Here is a 14,975-nt window from a genome sequence, read left to right as displayed (position 1 = left end):
TTGGAGGTCTTAGTCAAAGATCAGTCTGTACTGTGCAAAGTATTCTATAAGCAGAGAAAAAACCTTGCAGTTCTTGTGACGGAACACTATTTATTTTCTGTGTTAAATGGAATTTCCTTTTTTTGGTTTGACTTTTTATGAAATGAAAGAAGATTTTTAAAAATCAGAAGTATACAATAGTGAGATGGCAGAAAGACATCCTGAAAACTCTAATTTGGGTCTTTTGTATCATAATGTGCTAGGATTTCTTTTACTAGCAATCATGAGGCTGTTATGGAGAATGTGGTAGGTATTCATTATCACATGGTTAACTAATAATTTCAAATATTTTTACAAACATTCAATTTTTAAACCTCAAAGTTGCTGTGGCCCAGGATGTATTCTCCATTCTGCTGAAGTTCAGTGTTAGTAATACCTTCTGTAAAGCTTTTTGTGGAAAAAGTTCTATGGGTATAAAATGGTGCTTTAACTTGGCAACTCCAACCTTGGATGCTAATGTTCACATAAAATAGCCATTCTTAATTTGTACCAAATCTATTTTTCTTCTAAAATTTAAAATTATTTGTTTTAATAAAATCCTCTAATATTGAGTGCTGTGGGCTAAATAAAAATTATGAAAAGGAACATAACTACTTAAATATTTAAAATGTATTGTGATTTGAGTTCAAAAGCTTTTTTTTTTCTGAAATAGAATAATATTGAAGAAGCAATTGATGCAACTCTTCTGAAGCTAACTGGAAAAAAAAAAGTAAAAATAGAGGTGATTTTGCTTTTTTTATTTGTTTAAATCTGGCCTGTTCTTTGAGGAAGAATATACATGCTGAAATTGGAAACAGATAGACACTGTCTGAGTTTAATAAGGAACATAAAAACTAGCTTTGCCTTTGGATTCTTGGGGCAAAAGAAGGATATCAGCCTCTATTCTGGGGAAATGTAGCTGCTTAGTAATACAAAGATGCATCATCTTGCCTAGTCATTAACATGCTTTTAGAGATGACTGAAAGAGATATCACTGAAGGAGTTAAATTGTGACTGGCACAGACAACATCAAAAAGGTCTATTAATTTAAGAGGCTTTCCACAGTTTATCTGTAGGTCATGTGTTTTCAGTTTAGTTTTGTAAATGGCAGTTGTAACAGACATACTAAGGATGAATGCAGTTCTACTAAGCAGATTCTTGCATAAATAAAAGTAATAAAGTGCATTCTGAAAGAAATAAATAGTGCGGTGTCAAATATAAAGGGACTTCATCATAAATCTGTGTATAGCTGTGGCCAGCTGAGCAGTCAGGTTGACCAGATTCATATTATTCATATTCATAGAACTGCACTGCATTTCTTTTTAAAACCCTGTTGGAATACTGGGAGGCGACTGGGTGGGGGGTACTTTTTTTTTTTTTAACACTTCAATTTTTGTTTCTTAGGTACATGAGACAAAACTATGTACCCATTTGAAAACCGGTGGTTATAGAAGAATGCCAATTTCTTTACTCAAACGTGCATTGAACAGTAGCTATATGAACCACTTGTAATGCAATGCTGTGCTGGCAACAGTAGTTGCACTATTATTGTGTGTTATTTGTGTAAATGAAAAATGTTACATGTCTAATATTATTGTTTGTATTGCAGACACCGGCTTATTGCAGCTTAACATACAAAGATGTCATGATTATTTATATATCTCAGATTTTTTTTCCAGATGAGTCTTCATATTAAAGTAGCCATTAATGAGTGCAGGAATATAGTGTGATAATAGTGTATGGGATCATGGATGCTGTAGTAGTGTTCCCCAACCTGTCTTTTTCACATGTTTTCGCATTTGGATTCTCTTTGATCAGTAAGCATTTGGGTGGTATTCTAGAAACTGGTTATATACCACGATGTCAAACTGTGTGTGTACAAAAGCTGTGCATCATTGTAAGCATTAATACTAAATGTAAGATTAAAAACATTTGGTTGTGCCATGCAGCTTGTAAATAGCATGTATGTTATTTTCCATAAGATGTTGTTATTTAAAAAGAATTTACAAGCAAAAAAATATGGTCTTGGAAGAACTGTACACATAAATGGTGAATGTGTTATCTATATTTGTCATCACTTGAGGAATGTCTGTTAAAATCTCTTTACTCATTAGCATTGCTGCTTAATGTTTTAATACTTTTTCTCATTTGATTGACAATTAGCAAATTAATGGGAAAAAGGCTGTTATTACCATACTCAGCTTCAGGAGCGAAAGCTGTTCCTTATTTATAAATTTTTGTTAACCAGGAAAATACATGAAATGGGAGAAGGTTATGAAGATTGCACTCTTCAGATGTGTGTTTGTGTGTTAGAAAAAGGCTTTGTAATCTGTGGTGGTTCTTGTCTTGTAGATTGTAGGATCACTTGGAAACATAATATTGAAAGTAACATTGTGGGTCATGAGGTGCTGTCCCCTGCTATTACAGGCAACCATGTCATATAATCCTGTCCATAAACTAATCATACCTCATCGGGAAAGCCATTAGTTTTTATCCTCACTAGTCATATGGAGTGTTGTCCCACAACTTAAGTGCTTGAATGTTTAAAACCATGTTCTCATTTCCAGTCTAAGTGTGTCCGTGACCATTTTATAGGCATTTCTAGGAGTACACTTTTATTTCAGCCATCAGAACTGAGCTGCACGTCAAGTCAGAATTTAAAAAAACATTGTCAGTTCTGTCTCATTATTCACGTAAGACAATCAGGCTTTTTTAAGACCCGTTCTTCCCTGCAGCTTGTCACTAAGCTTTTTGGCATGTTGTGTTTTGCACGTAATAGCTAATACGCAGCCAGTTTCTCTGGACATCAACCATTTCATTCCTGCCAGAGCTTAGAGTGGCACAAGATCATCTTCCTGAAACCACTCAACAGGCACTTTTTTTTCTTTTTTTTTCTTTTTGGCTGGGACAGGATCTCCTAACAATGTTTAAGAGGTTTGCATGTTCCTTCCTCACAGCTGTGCGTGTGACAGACCATACCAGGGCACGCTGCACCATGTTGATCCTGCTTTGAATACATCTGCTGGGTTATCTATTTCCTTTCATATTTTTCCAAAACGGATAAAAACAAACGCATCTTGGCAAGTTACTATGTGCATATGCACAGATATGTTGAAGGGCTTCTGTTTGTGAGCTGCAAGTGACACCATATTACTTGTCGTAAATAAAAGTCACTGTGCTGCTAACTCATCACTTTCTAACTAGAGGTCAAGAGCTTAAATGAGGTTGCGTGTAGCAGAAGTTCAGTTGTTTGTGCTATACATGATTTAGGAGTCGGAGAGATGTCACGTCATAACCAGAAACAATTTGTTCTACCTGATCCCAAAATTATAGCTGGTGGTTGTGATACAAACAGGGCCTAAATTGTGAATGCACTAAGGCTGCCTGTCATAGTATTTAGTGTGTTTTTGTTTGTTTTGTTTTGTTTTTTACAGTAGTTCTTAGATTATACAGTCTTTTATGTAAATAATGCAGGGGTTTAATTTGCAGGAAACTGAGGAATAATGACTTCCAGATATAAATTTCTGACTGCAAAAATCTTCTCTGTTCCCAAGAGAAGCAGGAATCAAGTACAACAAAGTTTGGGCCATGTACTACTTTGAAAAATAAGAAATATAAAATCTGAGTTTGTAATTCAGTGATACTATAACAAAAAAGTTCTTTGGTGTTTTCATCAGCTGTTATGCTAAATCTAAAATTCTTAGTAATGACATCTGTATCTTTACTGAAATATGTATTTCAGCCAGTGGAAGAAGAAATACATGACTGTACTCTTGCTAATACAGTAACTTTATCTTGATACTTTAAAGGAATTTGAGCAGTTCAGAATGTCTTCTAAGTACTGATAAAGTAAGAAAGGATATATTTGCAACCTATTTTTAAATGGTCACACTTTAGGTTCCCCCTTCAAGTGTCTTTTGAATTGGTATTTGACTATAATTAGTTGTCTGTAAGCTTAAGAGTATTCAGTTTGTTATCTGTCACTTTATATATAAATTTTTTTTATGTACAGGATGTGAATGAAGATCCTGGAGAAGATGTTGCACTTCTTTCAGTTAGTTTTGAGGATGCAGAAGCTACTCAGGTTTTTCCTAAGCTGTATCTCTCCCCACGTATTGAACAGTAAGTGTTTTCTGGAGTGTTCTTTTCATTTCTTCTCTGAATTTTTTTAATTTTTTCTCATTTTTGTAAGAAGTGTTGGTAAGTGATAATGTCATATTGCTTTCAATTGCTTAAAGGCATAATAATGGTGTGGGTGTGTGACCTGATCACTTATGCCTGAAGAAAAGTCATTAGCTACATATAATATTCTTTTGCATACTAATCTAGGAAAACCATTCTGTGTTTTCCTGTAGCAACATATTCTGAATGCTTCCTCAGCACCCAGAGGAATATTTAATTTTTTAATTGCTTTAAGTGGGGGAATATTTGATTTTTTTTTTTCATTTTGGGGAGGGCAAATTATATATATGTATATGTATATATGTCTATGTATGTATGTATAGGTAAGTGATATTTTTGAATAAAAAATTGTTGCAGAAGCCAAAGGGCTTTATTAACTGTTTTGGGAATTTGCAGCTTTGGTAAATTAGTTTTTCTAGGATTTTATCTCAATATTCCATTTTAACATCTTTGGACCATACAGCTGGCAAACAGATTTGCTAATAAGCTAATTTTTACTCCTAAAATGGAAGGGTCAGGATGAGAAATCTGTCTGCTTTCATTAGATTTCTCTTCTTCCATTTCTGGAATTAAGAATGTCCCAGTGCTCCTCCTCCCCTTCAGTATTTCAGTCTTATGTCTGCTTCAGTGCGTTATCACTGTGGCTTCAAGCTTTCAAGTGACTTTTTCTTAGGGAAAAGTTGGAAGTTGCTATAGTGCAAGGCCCCATTTTACACTGCACCTGACAATGGAGCTTTCCTTATTTAATACCTTGAAGGGAGCTTCTAGTATTCTAGTAATATTGAGATTTTTTTGTTTTGATGTGAGAGAGGGTGAACTACTTGCCCAAATACAATTCTGGAATATACATTAAGGAGATTTTGGTGGATGTTGAGCTGTATAAATTTTATTTGATTTTTAAAAAGAGTAAGGCAATTATCATCTTATGTTTTGTTTTTTAGCATTTGTTTCTTTATTTATATTACTGCAAAAAAGTAACCACATGAGACTTTTCAAGTATCCAGCAGTCAAGTTAAGCTAACATTGATTTCAGTGATGCTTTGTTTTTCTGGTCAATACCACAATGACTTTCCTTTGTACTGGTGAAAACACTTCTGGGTAGAGAAGAAAAGATAGAAAAGTACTGACTACTACAGTTTTATAATATCTCAGTAATAATGCCTAGTGTAAGTAAAAGGACATGATATCTTGATATTTTAGTCCAAAGGGCATTGGTCTGGATAAGCTGATAGATGCAATTTAAGAAAAAAAAGACCAAGATTTGATTTTAGCTAAAGGCATAAGGCTTCCCAGATACTTTATTTAAGAAAATTTGGTTACACACACATGCAAATAATACATAGAGCAGCTTTTGCATTTTCATATTTTTTATCAATTTCCTAACTTGTCTTAACATCATTTCAGAGAATAATTGTAGTCAAGCATGTAATTATCCTTCCATGTTGCAAAGAATTCTTCTGCTCAGCCGCTAGTAAAAAGGAATGGGCTGTCACTAGTTTCCGTTGTATTTTCAGTTCTAGTCACATGTTGACTCTTAGCTGTATTTCAGGCCACCCAGATATGTCTTGGTGGCCCATATGCTAACGAATACATTGCTTATTTTCCCCTTTCCAACAGTGTCTTTAGAAAGCTATTAGCATCTTGAGACCAAGTAGAGTGTCAATACAAAAGCATACTTTGTTTTCCTAAAAATAGCAGGTTTTCTTTCAGTACCCTAAAGTATGTCTGATTTTAAATGTGTGATGTGGAGGTAACATCACAAAGTGATATGTGAGATGTCTGACATAACTCATTTATTGCTTTGTCATGGATAGTCATTTTAAAATCACGCCAATAAACCCTGAAGTTTAGTGCCACACCTTCTCATGTTATCTCTGTATCAAAGGTAAGCTACTGCAATCAGAAAGTGTAGATCTAACTTACTCTGTCCTTGTGTATTTGTATGGTGTTCATCGTGGAATCTAGGCACTGGTAATCCGTAATGTACCTAAGAGTTGATAGAGCGAGAGCAAGAGCGAGCAAGCAATTATGATTCAGGTTTTCTGTGTTAACTTTTTAGAGTAACCTACCTCAGTGTTACTTTCATCATCTTCTCTTGTTTTATGGCAAAAAGTCTCTCCTTTTCAATATGTGTAAGTTTGCTTAATTTTGAGCTGATGCATCTTCCTTCATTCTACTGGCTACTTTTCATGTGGTGTGAGAAAATTTATAGTTAGATTTTTCAATACTTGTTTGACTGAGCTCTAATAACAAAGAGATATTTGCCATTTGTTTTTTCCCAAAACCAATCTCTGTTCTGTTTAGCTGAGCTGACAGTCTAGATATTTAACTTCCCAGTGTTTGGGAACTGAAGCAACAATGCATACTTCTTTATACTTTTTGCCAAAAATACAAAAAGCCTCAAGAATCCCTAAGGATTAGTTTAAAGACATGAGGCCATGACATGTTACATTTGAACTGTGTTCTGCTATAAAATTTCTTTCCTCCTGCTAACAATAATTGCATCTACAAAAGCCATATAAGCAAATTATCACCGTGTTTTCTATGCAGCAGATTTTGAAGTGGAGTAAGTAATAGTTGACAGTTCCCCACAAGACATTTCACAGTATATGATACAACAGGAAAAAAAAATCAAATTCCCACAATTATTCTGTTAATATTAACTCTCTTCACCTTAGGAAGAATGAGCAAGTGAGAGTGGCATTTTCCTGATGTATGAAAAAGTTCTTTCAGATATAAATGTTTCAACTTCGGAGAGAAAGAAATAAGAGTAAAGGGCCTGTTTGTGTAAATGAATTATCTCCAACTTTCCCAAGAGGTTCATTGCTTTTGTGCTCTACCATATAAACACACATTCCCACATTGCATTTTCTAAAAATATGTTGCTCACCCACAGATCTTGTGAGCAAATTTGAACCCTCACAATATGAATACAGTGTTTTTGCTTTGAATTGTTGTTGTAAAGCACATTTGGTCTATTTTTAGGTGTATGGTAAACATAATGCTAGTAAGACTATCTGACTGCTCTACGTATTTTGACATAGACTCTTAAAGGGATTTATAAAATCAGGAAAATACCCACTTTTTACGGTTTGGGATAAAGACACTAAGATCAGGTGGCTTGAGAAGCTCATATACTAAGGAAGGAGGCAAAAGTGCAATAGAAAAGTATTGTGGCTCATTCAGTCAATGTCAGTGTTCCATTGACTTCCCTGATGTTGTGTCTCGCTGCAAGTGTTAAGTGCAATTCTTAGAGTTAAAAAAAAAAGAAGAAGTAGTATTTGTGTTGATAAAAAAAAAAAAAAATCTCAGCAATAATTAATCACTACTATATATGGTTTGGTTTTTTTCATTAAAACTTTTTAATTTGAAACATTCCTTTTGTTTGAGAGTTGGTTATTCAGAACACATTAACAGCAAATTCTAGTTAATGTTTCCTTAATTTGGAACTGATCATTTTAAAAAGATCTTTCATTTTATAATTTTATTTATGAATTCTTTATGTTCTTTATTGTATTGCATCAATAAACAGATACAGTGCCAATAACAATTGCTCTTAATTATTTCAAAAATGAGTTTAAGTTGAATTGAAACATGATGTGATATTTATGACAAGTAGTTTGCGCAAAAACTACTGTCATAACTGTAATACAACAAAAACAAGTTTCTGCATAATTTCTGAGGAAATGGTAAGCTGGAAAACCCCACACACTGACCACCCACCATGTGAGGATGGTGGTTGGTTGCGTCCATGAGCACGGGTCTCCACCTGGTCATGCTCCTCCTTCCACCTTGGGAAATGCAGCCGGTCACAGGGTGCTATTTATCCCCAGCTGATGGCTGTTACACTTTGGGGAAAGGCTCAGAGAGCTGAGGATCAGTCAGTACCTGAGGCCACTCTCTTGCTAAATGCACTTGACCACTGCCCTCTTCCTGCTGCTAGATGGGCACAGAAGGATTCGGAGGCTGCTTCTGCGCTCCTCTGCACAATGAGCAGCTGCTGGGCTATTTACCCTTTATGTCTCTATCATGTATTTTTGTGCTTTATTCATAAAATCTTAGTCCTGTCAGTAGAAAGCTTCTTGCTAGCTCAGAATTATCTTTCTCAGTGAAAGCATTATAGATATTTATATGAAAGAAAGTTTTTAATAAAAATATCTGACATTTTTGCTTTCCATTTCTTTAAAGTCAATGGACTCTAAATCCAAGGAATCAGTAAGAAACTGAACAGCTAATTTCTGTACTAATGCTTAAAATGCATGTCAGTGTTCTACACATTAATGTAGATTAGAAATGTTCTTTAAAAAAAAAAAGTTGTAATGTATTTTATGTTTTTCATCATGAATGGTTTTTGGTAAAGAAAATAAAAATTGTTTTTTCTTGGTTCACATTTAAAAAAAAAAACAAAAAAAAAACCAAGATACAAGGGTAGAAGCACTGTTGCTCAGTTAATGCTGTCTTCCCTGGATTCATAGGAATAATCCTTTAATAAACACTGTTGTCCTGGAGGACTTTTCTCTGATATACACACAGACGTGAATATGCTAAGAAAACCAGCTGTCAGTAGAACTTGTTTTGCTTTAATGGCTCTGGCTCCATGCTTAGGGACTGAAATGGTCATTTTTTTACTGGTCTGGGAGCTGTGCCAGAGAGTTCTTAATGACTGAGGATGGAATTCCAAGTTTGGTGACTGTGCTTAACCTTTCATATGGGCAGGGGAAAATCATGAGAACCTAGTCTTAACTTTTAGACTTTGAATGTTTCCATACGTTTTTTTCACTGAGGGAAAAAATTGAAGAGAAAATTTAAAAAATGTGTGTATTTGCTTTAAGATAGTAGTTCTTACAGCCATGAGATTCACCTTTTCTGTGTTTCCCATCTTTTACCTATGCTTTCTTCTACAGGTGCTGGGAGTTGGAGGAGGAGATTCATAGAATATTATCTGTTTTGCAATGCTGCCTAGAACTGCCTTTCACTAAATTTGAGATGTAGAGGTGGTAGGGGTACTGTGAAGGGTTTCCACCTTTAATGTTGGTGTGCCACGCTGGTTAGTGCACTTCATTAGATGAGTACGTGGTCTCTCAATGACTGATTGTATTTAGACCTCTATCTGTCTGTCTTTATAGAAGGCAGAAGTGAGATGGTCTTATATTTGGCGTATCAAAATATGTTTATTCATCTGAGTTGATGATTTCTGTCAAACTGTTAATAGACTGTCAACTCAGTCCACGACTTCTCCTTCAAATTCCAGAGCAACTTTGCAGACACAGGAAGCAGGAATGTCTGTTGCTTTGCAGGGCTTAATCTTCTGTGAAGCCTAGCCTGGTCGCGTCTGTCTGTGTAATGTCTGGCCAGTGGTACCTCCTGCCCGCTGCCCTTGCCAGGCCCCCTCATCAGGATCTTCCTGAACTGTAGCCAGTGCCGTAACCTGATTTTTCAGTCCATCTCTGCTTTGCAACTCTTTCTGTGTCCCAGAGATTGACTCGTACTGTGGTTGCATGTGTTCAACCATACCAGCTGTTCCTTCCAGTCCTTTTTTCTGAGAACAGTTAGTGAAAACAGAGCTGTAAAATTCTGTTTCCACCATCTAAATGATACTTTAATGCTGGATATGTTGTTGAATGTTTGAGTTACTGATACTTTTAAAATGATTTTATTTCAGTTAGAGACTAAACAGTTAGACATAATCATTGAGGTATGAAATACTTGAGACAGTTCTGTGGGGTTGAATTTGTTGCTAGGTAAAGAGGTATCAGTTTCTTTATATATGAGATAATGGGCAATTGTCAGTGTGATACACACTTCGTGGCAGTCCAGATTCTCTATTCTCAGAGCAAAACTTTAGAGTTGAATGTTAGGGAGAGAATCTAATTCTGTGCCGTGAAGAAGAGTTAAAGAGTAGAAGGGTTTCATTAATGTGTTTGAAGTTATAGATGTTTTTTCTCAATAATATGGGACAGCCTTCTTTTCAAGTAATTATATGTTTCTGATGTACAGACAATATTATATACTGACATTGTGTGGCTGTCGGTGCTGGTGATCATTATCACTAATGTATTTTAAATTCAGTGTTTAAAAGTATGTGGTAGAGAGTTTAGTTGTGTATGCTGGAAGCCCTTGAGAGGTGCGCATTCCTAAGAGTTATGCCAAGGTCTCCTATATATATATATATTTTTAATTCCATCTCACTTAATTGTTTGCATGATAATAACGGTATTTTAAGTCCCCTGGTGGAGCTCAGAATATATAGACTTTCATGGGTTTTTTGTCTTTCTAGAGATTTTGTTAAGTTTCTTTTAGAAAGTCAATCTTTATTGATAAGACTGTGTAACTTGACAGGTTGTGTGTATGTTTATTTTAAGATGTAATGCACTTATATATTTTAATTACTTTACCCCTTAAGGGATTTTCTTGTGTAGCAGAAAAATATATATAGAAAATTGCATAAATAAGAAATTACAAAAGACAACAGAAATTTGATTTAAGATAACCCTCTCCAACTCCCTCTTTCTGCATCCTTCTGACTAGATTGGAATGTTCTGAATAAATTTCAGTAGTTTTTAAACACATTTGTTTCCTTTGAATACAAATTTTTCCATTAAGGTGTTGCATTTTTTCACTTGTATATATTTCCTTTTCTTTCAGGATATCCTAATTAAACATACCGTTCTGTTTCATATTATATTGTCATATGCTATGTATATACTCTGTTTCATTATAATAATCTTGTTTTTATATAGGCAGTTCTAAATACTGTTATAGAACTGTGTTTCTAAAATATCCTCTTCAGCAATTTTCGGTGTGGTTTCACTGCTTCTCAGTGACTTTCTCTCCTAGAAAGAGTAATAATGGAGAAAAAAAGGGAACAATAATTTTTCCTTTGGACATCAGACAATATTGTTCATAAAGGTCTTCTTGGTTTTTGATTGTTGCCTGTATCTTTCGGCTTGTATCCTTGTACAGTGAGATTGTCAGCAGCAGTTTGAATTAGTCAAAATGGATTCTAGTGAGGACATTGAAAATTTACTGTTATCTCAGTGAATAGCTAGGCCAATATGTAGTACTTTTGAACTCCTAGCCTTTATTTGCAATTGGTTTTTTTGTAAATTATTTTCTAGGAGTTGCTTAAATTGTTAAACCTTTACTTTGACACTTAAACTCATTTTAATATTACAAAGGCACTCATTTTTTCTTGATGCATCAAACATTTTTGGCATTTTTATTGCCTATGTTGGTCATAGGGTTTGGGGGTTTGGGGGGTATTTTTATTGCCATTCTGGCATCCCAGATACAGTACTTCAGTGCCTTTCTCAGATACTCCCTCAATCCATTACAGTTTACATTGCAGATTTTATCTTCCTTTTCTGAAAAAGTTTTTGTAGGAGAAAGGAAGGCTGCTGAGCAGAATCAATCCATGTTAGTAACACTAAACTGTCTGTCAGGATTTTTTCTTACCTGTGACCTAATAGGAGAGTTTTGTTTTATTTGTTTTTCTATGTATGACCTCTTGTTCTAAGGAACTGTGTGGAGCACTCTAGGGCCAGCTTTAATTCCCCGAAGTAATTTCTGTAAAAGTAGTCAGACTGACCAGAAGATTTTGAAACAAGTGTCATCTTTTTTATTCTGTGGTTTGAGAATATGGCAGGAATAGAGCAAGCAGGAGGGTGTGTTCACTGGGGTTAAATGTTACCCTACGAAATTCTTCACTAGAATTAGTTAAAATTCCTAAGAATTCCTAACTAGAAATTTCTTGCAAATGCAGTGTAAAAATCAGGCTATACCTGAATTGTAAAATTTATACATAGGGAAACTTAATTGGGGGTTTGTCTAGGACTAAGTTAATTGCAGTTTAATGGATAGCATGCCTTTGTCAAATACTTTGTTTAAAAAAAAGAAAAACATTAAATATGGAGTTGCTGGAAAATCACAGTGAAGCAGTTTCTCTGTTGTGAAGCATGCTGAGTTTCACAAACTGTCTTTTTGGAATGAAATATCTCTCCTCATGAAAGAAAAATACTTCAAAATTACTGACTGCATCAGATTTAAAAATTATCCAACAAGTCTCAAAATTCTGCCAGTTTATCTTTAAATGTAAGCACATGAGTGGGTCATAGAGTTTTTTTTCTTTAACCTTGAAGCTGAGCTTTTGCTGTATATCTATTCTGTGCATTAAATACCAAAACTGACAAACAGTAGGTATAAGTTAATTAAAATTTGTCTTCACAGCAAATACAGTGAGTACAGAAAAGCACATTTACTCAACAGTTAAGGAAAAAAAGAAGTTTCCTGGAGTAACCTTTGAATCTGCTTTTGTTGCTGTGTGTATTTCTTTCCAGCTCTTGATGTAAATCCAAACCCACTACTACAGAGCATGATATCATCTTCTTTTGACAGAAAACACTCTACTGATGTTGATTTTTGTGTAGTTGGGATATGTGGCTTGCTTTGTGAATATGGTGACTAAGTCATTTGTTTTCGGAGAATAACTTCACTCTAATTGCAGCCTGCACTTTACAGTGTTCAATTTTCTGACTTTTTCTATTTTATTATTTAGAACAGTTAACAAAGTTAGCTCCTTTTTAATGCTTCCTCCCAGCTGGTTATGTTCATTGATGTGCAGATCCCTGAAACCTTGGAAGTAGAGAGTTAAGGGTTTTCAAACATAAACTTCTAAAAACTGTAAAACATAGAATTAAGATATATGTTAAACATGTCAGTTCTGATTGCCTCTGTTACCTTTTACTTTGCTCCAATCCTGAAGAGCTGGCAGTAGCCACTAGGAATCACACTGCAGCTGCTGTCATTTCATCGAGTTACTGAGCGGCATGACAAGTTTAGACTGAGGAGCACGGCAGAACTGGTGTGATACAAGGAAATTGTTGGGCAGGAGGGAGACCATACGTGAAGGGCTGAAGGGATCTTGGCCTGAGGTTCCTGCTGCCTGTGTGATCAAAGGAAAGGACTGAAATATGTCCTTGGCGATTACTGGAATTCATTGGTTCAGTGCTGAGTTTGTAGGTTGTGTTAGCAGTGGTTCAGAGAGCTTTTTGGCCAGGATTTGCCAGCATGGAAGTGGAATGCAACAGTTACCTGTGGATTTAATGGCCAATATTTTTTCAGCTGTGCTGAACTAGGCGTTGTAGAAGAGCACTAAATGTAGTTAGGTTGTCTTAACTTGGAATTGTTAAAGACTCTGTAATAGTAATCTTTCTAAATTTTGTGGTGATGTGGGATTTTTTTTATTTTATCAGCAACAGAAATTTTGGGGGGTGGTAATTTATATAGATCACAAATTCAGCACACGTGGCTAGTTAATAATGCATAGCACTTGCACTGTACACCAGCAGTCATTTTCATTATACTTTTTGAGAGAAACAGAGACAGGTAATGTAAATTGCTGTCATCACCGAGGAAGTCAGTGGCAGGGCCAGTAAGAGAAGGCAAGTCTCCTGTTGCATAGTCCACGGCTTCTTGCACTGGGTCACATTTGGGCTGTGTAATCTTTCTATCCTGTACGCTTGGTTAAACTGAAAACAGATAATGCAGATGTTCCAGCATAGCTAGCTACATCTATGGAAGGGACTGGGTTTAGACACCCCTGAGGTAGCAGTGTTCACAATCCTCATTTCCCCTGTTCTCTTCCTCTCCCTCAAACACCATTTTTCCTTGCAACTAGCTTCTCATCGGCCAGGCTTCCTGCTTCTCCTGCTCATTCTCTTAGGTCCTCCTCCAACCAAGCACCAGAATCCTACTGTCCCCATCCAGCCCCGTTCCCATAAACCTCTCCTCCACCCTGCAGTAGTACTAAGTGCCACCTCTCAGTTTTCTTCACTTTCTGCCTCCCTCTTCCCTGCCAATAAGCAGAGGCATTTTTAATTTACTTGCTTCATTTACTCTCTTTAATACCTTCTTAATTTTCTGTTGTAGTAAGTTGCCATTTTCCCAAAATAATTCGTCACTGATTTTAGCAGCGTGACTACTGGGGGTTTTGGGAGGTGTGAGGGGGTGTATATTCCTTTTCCTAAATTATTGTCAAGAATATGATTCATTCTATTGCTGATTTGGTTTAAGGCATGTTTGGCAGCCACAGTATGTCCTTTGAGCCATTAAGCTCATGTGAATGCTGGCTGAAACCCTGTATGGATTCCTGTCTGCACTTGCACATTGGACCTACCTGGAGAATATGTATGTAAGGCATATTCCCACATGTGAAGCTTTTTTCTTGAGTAATGTTTTCCACATAACAGCTCCCTCTTCAGAAATATTGGGAACTTTTTTCCTAAGAGCTTTTTTCTTGAGAATCCCCCTTATCAAATTGTAAGGATTTGGATTGCAAATGCAACACAGACACCTGTAAGTATTGTAAACTCCAGTTGTCTTTGAATAAAAGGGCAGATTGTAGGCAACTTAGGAAAGTCATTCTTCAAATGGAATGGAGTTTCTGTATTTTGTACATTTGCTTTCTGAAAAAATATGTGAGCTGATTTTTGCAGAATGCAGAAGTAGCTAAAAACATGACTGCAGAGCAGGGCATGTGAGTCCCATACTTTTTATATCTTTCATTTGGCAGCACGTCCTATTGGCAGCACTTCTTGGGAATGGCAGGACCCAATTAATCCACAACCTGGAAGAATCATGTGGAGATAATCAGAGCTGGCCTATATGCTATTACCTTTCATTCATGGAGTTGGATACTCCTCAGTTAAAGGAGCTTTCTTTTTCAATTGAGTAGAAATAATATATTCTTGTACCTGTAGTCCTCTTTTATCATTATC

At 35.8% G+C, this 14,975-nt stretch overlaps 1 protein-coding gene across 3 annotated transcripts in view; it reads left to right on the top strand.

Moving 5' to 3' along the window:
- The window catches only part of BABAM2 (BRISC and BRCA1 A complex member 2), a 189,327-nt gene that overhangs the window by 94,645 nt on the left and 79,707 nt on the right, over window positions 1-14,975 (top strand). For all 3 annotated transcript variants that reach the window (XM_067293178.1, XM_067293177.1, XM_013943835.2), the window contains exon 7: window positions 4,031-4,140. In XM_067293178.1, coding sequence (XP_067149279.1) covers window positions 4,031-4,140 — 110 coding nt within the window. The remainder of the gene's footprint in view (window positions 1-4,030; window positions 4,141-14,975) is intronic.

The sequence above is a fragment of the Apteryx mantelli genome, chromosome 3 (assembly GCF_036417845.1).
Source record: "Apteryx mantelli isolate bAptMan1 chromosome 3, bAptMan1.hap1, whole genome shotgun sequence".
NCBI lineage: Eukaryota > Metazoa > Chordata > Aves > Apterygiformes > Apterygidae > Apteryx > Apteryx mantelli.
Note: the sequence above shows the minus strand (reverse complement) of the source record. Positions and strands in the feature narration are given on the sequence as shown.